At 46.9% G+C, this 9,518-nt stretch overlaps 1 protein-coding gene across 1 annotated transcript; it reads left to right on the top strand.

Moving 5' to 3' along the window:
- Nucleotides 1-1,592: 1,592 nt before the first annotated feature.
- Nucleotides 1,593-6,567, top strand: onecutl (one cut domain, family member, like). The gene is made up of 2 exons (XM_062537880.1): nucleotides 1,593-2,694; nucleotides 6,257-6,567. Exons 1-2 carry the CDS (start codon nucleotides 1,593-1,595, stop codon nucleotides 6,565-6,567), a joined length of 1,413 nt encoding a protein of 470 aa, XP_062393864.1.
- The last annotated feature ends 2,951 nt before the right edge of the window (nucleotides 6,568-9,518 follow it).

Here is a 9,518-nt window from a genome sequence, read left to right as displayed (position 1 = left end):
TTAAATGGCCCTAGATTGTCGTAGTGATATTGTGAATGTTGTAAAAAAAAAAAAAAAAAAAAAGGGGGGGGGCTACATTTACATTCCCAGATCCAGAGTGACAGGTAGACCAGAAACACAGTAGCCTAGCCTATAGGCCTAATAACGAGTTCAACCATAATTTTCTCATTGGCAGAATTGGATCAGTTAAATGATTATATGAATATCACCTTAATTGTTCACTCAGGCATACAGAAGATAGTGCGTCTAAAACATGGGGTTTGAATTATGCTATATCCTGTGGCAGTGTATGGTCGGAAGGCACATTTGTTTGATTTTGTTCTCATCCATGAGACACATCCAACCACCAAAATAATTAAGCCTGGTGTCTCTGCACAATTAGGGCTAAATGAATTAACCGAGGTAGGCTACTGTTCACAGCAATGGGTAAAATCTGTGCCATTCTTTTACGAGCCCAGCCGAAGCGAAGGGGTTAATTGGAGTTGGAGATTCATTGCACATCTGTCAGATTTTAAACCCGTGACGTAGGCGACCAGTGTGAGCAGGAGGAGAGAGAAAGAGTTAGAGGGGGAATCGATGAAGTGGCAGAGAGAGGACGGTGGAGGAAAATTCCGGGCGGTAATACCAGAGAATAAGCCAGGCATTTAGAGAAAGCAGAATACAGCAACCAGGAATCCAAAGGACGGTTAAGCAACGCTTAGATAATCGTTGGTTTCTGGACCTCACGTTTCACCATGTTGAATCCTCAATACATCTGACCAATTGCATGAACCTGCGCGGACACGGACAAACCGTGTGGCTGGAGACAGACGACTATACGAGAGAAGAGAGAGATGCGGAGGGCAGATACGTGATCTCCTGATTCGGGCGAGTCCTGTCGCACAAAATCTACACCTGGGGATAATCTTGTTTTCATTTCGGTAACATTAATTTGATTTTTGTTTTCAATTATTTTATCCGTTTGTAACACCTCGCTGTTGGTGGACTGCGCTGCATTGTGGGGTAAGTAACCCTTGCAAATGTTATTGTTTAGTGTTGAAGGCTAGAATCTATTTAATCCAGGCATCAGAACTTACATTTAATCAAGATGTGCTTTTCTGAGGTCTTTATTAGAGCTTCAGTTATTTCAGCTTGTTGTGGTTTTGGGAACATTTCGAGGGGGAATCAGCATAGCCTACATGTTGCGATTACCATATTCATTAGTAGAACTTCCTGATAGTTTCTGAACATCAATGTATGTGAAGCGTAAAATATATCAGGCCAAATTGACGTTAATGTACGTACAGGTCGCTTAAATGTTTTTTTCCTTATGTTTTTGTTTTGTTCGGCAGGCTGCTAGTCGGAGGCTCTTTTTCCGAAGACAATGACAAAGATGCTTAGGGTAACAGAATAACTGTTTGCGCTTACTGATCATTTGATGACCAAAGTCACTTTCATAGGTTTACCCCTGATTTGATGATTGAATTTGCCTAGCGTTAAGTGGGCTTCAGAAGAAGAAAAAAAGAAACATTATAAAAAGAACTCTAGATTGTTGGCAACAAGAGGGATAGGAGCCTCACTGTACCAGAGCCTGAATCATTATGAATGGAAATATGGGAGAGATGTCTGTGCACAGCCATGTGGAGCTGGCCCACACGCAGGACGCCAGGGACATGCTCCACACGCGAGACCTCTCGGCTGCTTTCCCCAGGCCTTCCCTGGGAGACTCGATCATGGGCCTGGAGACTGACCACAGGCACCCCGGCTTTGACCCGTCCATGTCGTCCCTGGGCTACGGTGGCAGGGACACCCCGACCGGCGAGGGCAGCACCTACACCACCCTCACCCCTCTGCAGCCTTTCGACGACAAGTTCCACCACCACCACCACCATCACCCCCACCACCCCCACCACCACCCTTGCCTGCCCGTCAGCAACGTCATCGGGAGCTTCACGCTCATGAGGGATGACCGTGGCCTGGGGGGCAACTTCTACAACCCGTATGGCAAAGACCTGGGCATGGGCCACTCGCCGCCCACCGCCACGCCGGGCCTGGAGGCCACCATGCACGGCTACAGCAGCCTCGGCTCCAGCCAGGGCAGCCACGCCGGACAGATGCTCTCCAGCGGCCACGACATGCACCTGGGCAGCAGCAGTGGCGGCGGCGGCGCCGCCGGTGGCATCTACTGCCGGACGGCCGACTTCGGCCGGGAGATGTCCCCGCCCGTGCTCCACGGCGACCCCGGCCTCGGCCACCAGCTCAACAAAATGGAGGCCCACCACCAGCACCCGGCCGGCAGCTACCACCCGCACCTCTACAGCCAGCACTACCAGCAGCACCTGGCCAGCCAGCAGGCCTCCAAGGCCAGGGAGTTCCACCTCGGCAGCTCCTCCTCCTCCTCCTCCCCTTCGGCCTCGCTGCCCGGCGACGGCATGCTGTCCAGCTCGCAGAGCGGCGGCGGAGGCTCCGGCGGCGGCGAGGAGATCAACACCAAGGACCTGGCCCAGCGGATCATCAACGAGCTGAAGCGCTACAGCATCCCGCAGGCCATCTTCGCCGAGAGGGTGCTCTCCCGCTCGCAGGGCACCCTGTCCGACCTGCTGCGCAACCCCAAGCCCTGGGGCAAGCTCAAGTCTGGCCGGGAGACCTTCAAGAGGATGTCCCGCTGGCTGCAGGAGCCCGAGTTCCAACGCATGGCCTCCTTGAGGCTAGAAGGTGAGATGGTGCTGCTGCCTGCTGCTGGAATGTCTCGTGTGTCCCATATATGCTCGAGTGATAGAGAGAGGCTATAGCCTCTCAGTCGTTCGATTCAGGCTCACCTGGGGGTCAACGCAGTCACCGGTGACCTGGGGTTAACTTCATCCCATTGTTCAGATTGGAGGTAGTGGAGTCAGGCCCAATCTCTGCAGCTGTATAGCTATAAATGTTTGAATGCATTTTAGATCAAAGGGGCAGATAGGTAGAGGCCTTCTGTGTGTCCGTGTGTGAATGTGCTATTAATAGGCCGCTAAGCGTTGACATGGCAAATGGTTTATCATCTTTACTGGTACCCATTTTTTATACATGATTCATCATGGAAGGTGTTTGCAAAGTATGCAATCCCCAGAGGGTGTTGTGTTTTATCCGCGAGTACATTGAACGTGGAAGGTAGAAAACAGGGCAAACATGCATTTACAGAAACCTGATATTTCCGTGGCTTGTGCATTGCAATGTTGTGACATGGCTGGAGCTGGATATCTATGTATGTGTATGACACTACACTGAGGTGCACAGAAACAAAAATAGGCTGCATTGCTCTCAAAATACATCAATATGTGCCTGCTGCAAATGACAGTCCACAGCACATATCATTTGGTCTGTGACAGCCAGAGAACAAGCATGTTTCTGAATGTTATTAAATGTATGATAAAAATACACAAGACTAAAGACTTGGCGGTGGCCATTGTTTGCCAGAAGAGCCGTCACTGAGCTCCTGTGTACAGACGTTGTAGATGGAGCAGTGGGTGTGGACTCAGTGAGAGCAGACAGAGGGGAGGCTAAAAGGCGTCCAAACGCGTGTGTATTTACATTTCGGGGAAAAGGGGGCTAAGTGGACACCCTTGTACTTTTTCTACATAACCTACTTTCCATGAGGGCTGGCTTCTCTGGCCAGCCCCTTTGTTTAATTACCAGCCTCTATTGATTTCCTTGGGAAAAAACTGTGCTTGGCCAGCATGCACCTCCAAGCACATCAGGAAATCGAGGCAGAAATTAGAATGCGCAGCACCCCACGCTTCCTATCTTAAGCATGTCTAAGTTCGCCACAGCTGGGGTGGGTTTTTTTTTTTTAGACGATTCAGTCGAACGCGGTAGTTCGACGAAAGGCATGTTTTGGATTTATTCCGTCTTGTTTGTGAGGTATTTGCATCAACCGATTAGGTAACCGTTTGGACTGCAGAGCTTGTTATGAAAGACTTGTCACCCAAGCCTTTTTTAAAAACAGGCTTGTCGCTCCAGTTGCTCTGATATTTGTTGTATTTTTACGTTTTTTTTTTTTTTTTAACAACCAGCCAAAAGTGGATGTTTAAGCTTTGTTGTTAAACATGCTGTGCTCGACTTTTAAATGCAGTAATGAACCACACTGTAATGGATGTCTGGCTGTTCATCGATGAATGGCATCTAGTCAGTTGGAGGGCTCTGGACTATTGAATAGAGATCATTGCTTGGCCCTCAACATAACCTGGGTAAAGAGCCATTTTTATGATAACCACTAAAAACCTGAGAACCTCTTCAGATCTAAAACCCAGCAAAGGAGAAACAGGCTTAAGTGTTAACCCGGCTCTACAGTGCCTGTGACATTCTCAAGCCTAGGGGAGGGGGAAAAAACACCACCCGTATTAGGAAATGGCCAAATTCTGTGCATGTTTAAGCTCACAGCTAAGGAAAGGAACCTCATACTTAGCTGGAAACACATTGCATAAACATGAAAACAATTGTCTACATGTTTCTGTGTGTGTGTGTGTGTGTGTGTGTTTTCCCTCTCTCTCATGGTCGCTTCCTCTGCCGCCCGCCTCGGCGCTGAAGGAGTTAAACAGGCTCTGTGGGTCGAGGAGTCTGCGCTGCGCAGATTTAATCAATAATTTCTATCAGCCCCTGGCCCAAGAAATCAGTGGGGGGTGGGCCCGAGCTGGGGAGAGATAGGGAGGGGGTTGGCAGGAGAGAGGGGGTGGAGGAGGGGTGGCGGGAGTGCGGTGAGATGGGGTGGGGGCGCTGGGGTGTGTATGTGTGTATGTGTGTGTGTGTGTGTGTGGGGGGGGGGGGCATGGGGGTGCTTAGATACTGGGGGGCAGGGAAAGGGCTTTCTATCACGTTTCAGCAACATGAGACAGGGACATACATCACGATTAGGAGGTGTTCCCACGATCATAGGAACTCAGTGGGGGAATATTTATGTATCGAGAGTGGCCGGCTTGCTTGGATTTATGGCATAGTAATCTCCAGCCTTTTACACATGATTACAACGTAAGGAAGCATTTACTTAATGGCGCCGCGTTATGATTGTGAAGGGACGTGTGTGTGTGTGTGTGTGTGAGTGTGTGAGGGTGAGTGTGTCTGACTGTATGGGTTGTAAAGTGACGCTGCCAAGAGGAGATATCTCACAATGTTAAAACTCAGTATTTTATTGGATGTTTCACAGCTCTCGTTTTGCGGTACTTGCTGTGCAGTGTGCTCAAAACGAGAGCAAATATGAAACACTGTGGTATTTTGTAAGATAATTCTCTAGTCTCTGAATATTAAGTCCATTGTAAATGTACATGTTCAGGCACCTTGTAAGATGTCCTGTGCTGATTGTGGTGATTCTATGGTAAGGACTAGAACACCAACCTTGGACACAAAAACAGTACTGGCATTAATGTTGCAGGTCTAAAACACCTCCTCTTACACTCTCACCTAAACAAGTGCCAGAGCCTCAATCACTGCAAATGAAGATACATTTTTGCCCTTGTGTAAGTACAGACTGCAGTACAGTCAGACTACAGTTACAATAGATATATCTACAATGTAAACATTTGTGGTACCTGCCCCGGCATTGTGCGACTGTAGTTTGTGTGCTCTGTTGGTTTGGCAACAAACATTGAGAGTGTTGGTGATTATTATGGTTGGCTGATGGTGTATATAGATCAGGCTCCTGTTTCGCAAGGGTCTCATATGACAATGATCAATACGGAATGATAGAAGGAGGATAGTGTTTAACACTCACCCGAGTCATCCGAGTGAAGCAATTCCTCATTGGATGTTTTTATCGCTCTGCTATTCAAAACGTTGTGAACACTCCTCCACCAAAGATGTTTGCCCACCCCACCGCATCCTCTGCATCCTCCTTCTATCCCTTTAGATAGATAAACATAGAGATAGACAGATAGATAGATAGATAGATATACTGTGTAGATGGATGGATGGATGGATGAATGGATGGGTGGTTGGATGGATGGGTGTATAGATGAAGAGATGGATGGAGTTCAGTTAGGACATATACAAAGATCCACCGTAAACTGTAATAGCATGAAGATATTAGGAAAAATAATAAGGCAAGAAGTATGTGGAGAGAGTTTTGAAAATCTCTATTCTCTCTCCTCCCTCAAGAGTAAATAGCTTCTCATTGGTTGTCTTGGTTTTTTTATTGGTGTGAACATTGTGCACACACACCCCTCCATAAACAATGCTTGCCTAAACACAAGTGCCTCTTCTGCACCCCCTCCCTTCCCTATGCCTCCTTCCCTCCCTCCTCCCCCCACAGCCTGCAAGCGCAAGGAGCAGGAGCAGAGCAGGATGGAGCGCAACCAGGGCCCCAAGCGCACGCGCCTGGTCTTCACCGACCTCCAGCGGCGCACGCTGCTGGCCATCTTCCGCGAGAACCACCGTCCGTCCAAGGACCTGCAGGTGACCATCTCGCAGCAGCTGGGCCTGGAGCTCAGCACGGTCAGCAACTTCTTCATGAACGCCCGCCGCCGCAACCACAACAAGTGGGTGGAGGAGGGCCGCCCGTCCTCCACGGGCTCGTCCGGCTCCAGCGCCTCCTCCTCGGCCGTCTCCTGCAGCACGGCATGATGGGATGGAGGAGGTTCAGCCAGCTGCCAGACGACCCAGCCGGCCACAAGAGCAAGAGTGGTTGCATCTCAAAGATGGAGGCTGGGTTTCGTGGACCAGCGAGGTAGCTATGGAATTAGACGATCAGTATGTTTTGTTTTTTTTTGCTTTGTTGTGTTTTTAGCATAAATTTCAGGACACTTTCAAAACCAAAGTTTATTGTCCTTTGTGGACAGGGTGATACTAAATGTGTGATGTAAGCCTGCTTTCTGTGTAGTTTTACAGGAGGTCAAGCGTAAGGGGACGCCAAAGCATACGGCCTTTTTCACAGGCATGCGTTTTTGTAAAATTCTACTTCATTTCAGCTGGGTCCAACACCAGATCAAATGCAGACCTAGCTGAGTTGTACTTATAATACCCAGGGGGTCATCGGACTGTTCATAGGTTGACGTCTTTGTTGCCATTCCCTATCTTAAATTACCTAGACCTCATGATTTGATCCTGTGTTCACCCTGGGCAAGAATATCCTTTTTCCCTTTACGCTAATGGATGCAGAGTTACTGATTACTTTCCCAAAGAGTGGACTATTTTGTTGGGATACTCTTCCGTCTGAGGGCTGGAGGTGGAGGAGTTATAAGAGGCCTCCCCTTCAGAGTCAGTGGAGGGGGCTGCAGGAACATGACTATATAGGTCAGCTCTGGTGCAAAATATGAAGAATCTGTGCCGTTTTTGCACCAAAGTGTGATTTTATATGACCCTTTTTTTGTCAGATCTCTCTGAAATGAAGGAATGTTGCTCTGTTACTTTGTACAGATTTCAAGCACACTTTTCCATTTATATAAATACATTTTGAGTCTAGGTGGAGAGCCAGTTGGGTCTTCCTGGCTATAGTATTATTAACTTTCTGTCCTCATGAAGAACACAGGATTCACAGCACAGCTACTTTGATTGGAGCTAAAATTCAAACTTGTCTCTCTCTAGAAAAAAAATGGAGAAATCCTAATTAATGTATATGACTATTTATGTATTTATTTCTATTTATTTGCTATTTAATTATTTAATTATTTATTTACCAATGTATTGTGTATAGTCTTATTTATTTCATGCTTTCTATGTGCAAAATTGAAACCATTGACTGATGGGGCATCGTTAGCTTTTTGTTGTCGTTGCTTTTTGTGCCCCATCAATATACCAAAGATGAACATTATCCTCCCTGAATGTAGTGTCATTCCTCCCTCGATGTTATTGTTAAACATACGGCATAAGCCATGTGTTTAAAAGTCTATCTGTATTCTTGGCAAATGGCTCATTGTTAAGATACTTTAGCCAAAGTTAGTTTGAATGTGATGAGTTTGTGATAGCGCATTGGTTTGAGATTCTCTGTGATCGTCGGCAGACCCCCACAGCAGGAGTGTGTTTATGCCCCTCTCTGTCTCTGCAACGGCAGAGAAGATTATTCAACAGTATATATATATGGATATATACAGTGCATGCAGACAGCAAATGAATTATCTCCATGATATGATTTGGACCCATCTCTCTCCTGGAGGTGATTAAACAGACTGAAGGAGTTGTGGAGCAGTGGGACTGGGGGTGGCGACTGGAGAGTGGAGAAGGAGGGTGGGGTTGGGACACGGATGGCTTGTTTGTTTGTTTGTTTTATTTGTGTGTGTTTATTTCGGTTTCGTTTGTTTCCACTGAGCTTGGACACAGTTGTCTGTCTGTTACCTTTGGAGGGCACACTGGGTGAGCCCTTTTACAGCATGTACTTGAAAGAGGGGCCCCATAAAAGAGGCCATTGACTTTCAGTGGACTTCAAAGAGGCCCTGTTTTTTTTTGTTTTTTTTTCATGCATCTCCTTTCCACGCTGCCTGTCTGGGGTCTAGACCTGCTCGGACCCGTGGGCTTTAGACATTCAAAGGGGCGGGCAGATCAGAGAGGGAAGCTGAATCACCCCAAAAATTGAAGGATGGGGTTGAGGGAGGAGGGGGGCATTGCAGGCGGCAGAATTAAACTTTAATGGTTGACAACTGTACGCATGCTGTGAGTGGGTGAAGGGCAGTGGTGGCTGACGGCGGTCTAAAGGCCTGTGGCTGTAGTATTGGCTCTGGTCTGACGCAGTCTGAAGGCCTATTTATAGGCTCCGCTGTCTCACAAGTCTACATCGGTAATCAGAGCTCCTCCAAAAGGAAACCACACTTGAGAATAATCAGACAGTGTTGGATGTGTTGGGATTTTGAAGGTTAGATTTGTGGTTATATTTTTTCTGTTTTTTTTTTTTTTTGATGGCCTGATAATGTCTTTGGCCTGGTCATGATTGTACTGTCTGCAGGGCCATCTAGTGGTTGAAAGTGTAACTGACCTCCAATAGAACTATGAAGGAACAGAGTGTGGAGGGAAATTTGCCAGGCTCTTTCAACAGAATTCAAGGAATGTTTGTTATAACAAGTAGTTTAAACAATGCCTCCAACCAGCGCCAAAAGACAAACATGTGACAGAAAAAAAAAACCCTAAACCACTCTACTTCTCTACTTTTGTGCCCCTATCTGTTCTATGTACATACAGATGAATTCATCTACCTCAATTGTGTGATATGTTTGTGTAGCTGAGATGTTGCTTAACCAAAGACTCCGTCCTTTTCAGGGAGTGTCTCTCATTTCTTTTCAAAAACTATGTGTGCTGGAATCAATCCCCACCAAACCAAAGGCAAATCAAGCCCCTTTTAAGCCCATGAGAGCAAAAGACGGCATTCAAGTAGGAGCACTGCAATAGAGGAGCTCAAATGCAGAAGTATCCAATGATAATGTAATCGCTGGTGATATGCAAAATGTTATCGTGGCCAAGAGAGGGTTAAATTGGACTTCCTTTACTGTAGATTTGTTTCTCTGGAGGAGAATCTTTAGACTACATAAAAAAATTAGATGACTGAAACTAATAATAGATCATTTGAAACTATTTTGTTGAGGAAAGCC

This window comes from Sardina pilchardus, chromosome 6, assembly GCF_963854185.1.
Source record: "Sardina pilchardus chromosome 6, fSarPil1.1, whole genome shotgun sequence".
NCBI classification, from domain to species: domain Eukaryota; kingdom Metazoa; phylum Chordata; class Actinopteri; order Clupeiformes; family Clupeidae; genus Sardina; species Sardina pilchardus.
This window is presented reverse-complemented; position numbering and strand designations above follow the sequence as displayed.

Coding starts and splice junctions, on each gene's coding strand:
- onecutl (XM_062537880.1), top strand. CDS start 1,593: ATGGGAGAGATGTCTGTGCACAGCCATGTGGAGCTGGCCCACACGCAG. Junction 2,695..6,256: donor GGCCTCCTTGAGGCTAGAAG/GTGAGATGGTGC, acceptor CTCCCCCCACAG/CCTGCAAGCGCAAGGAGCAG.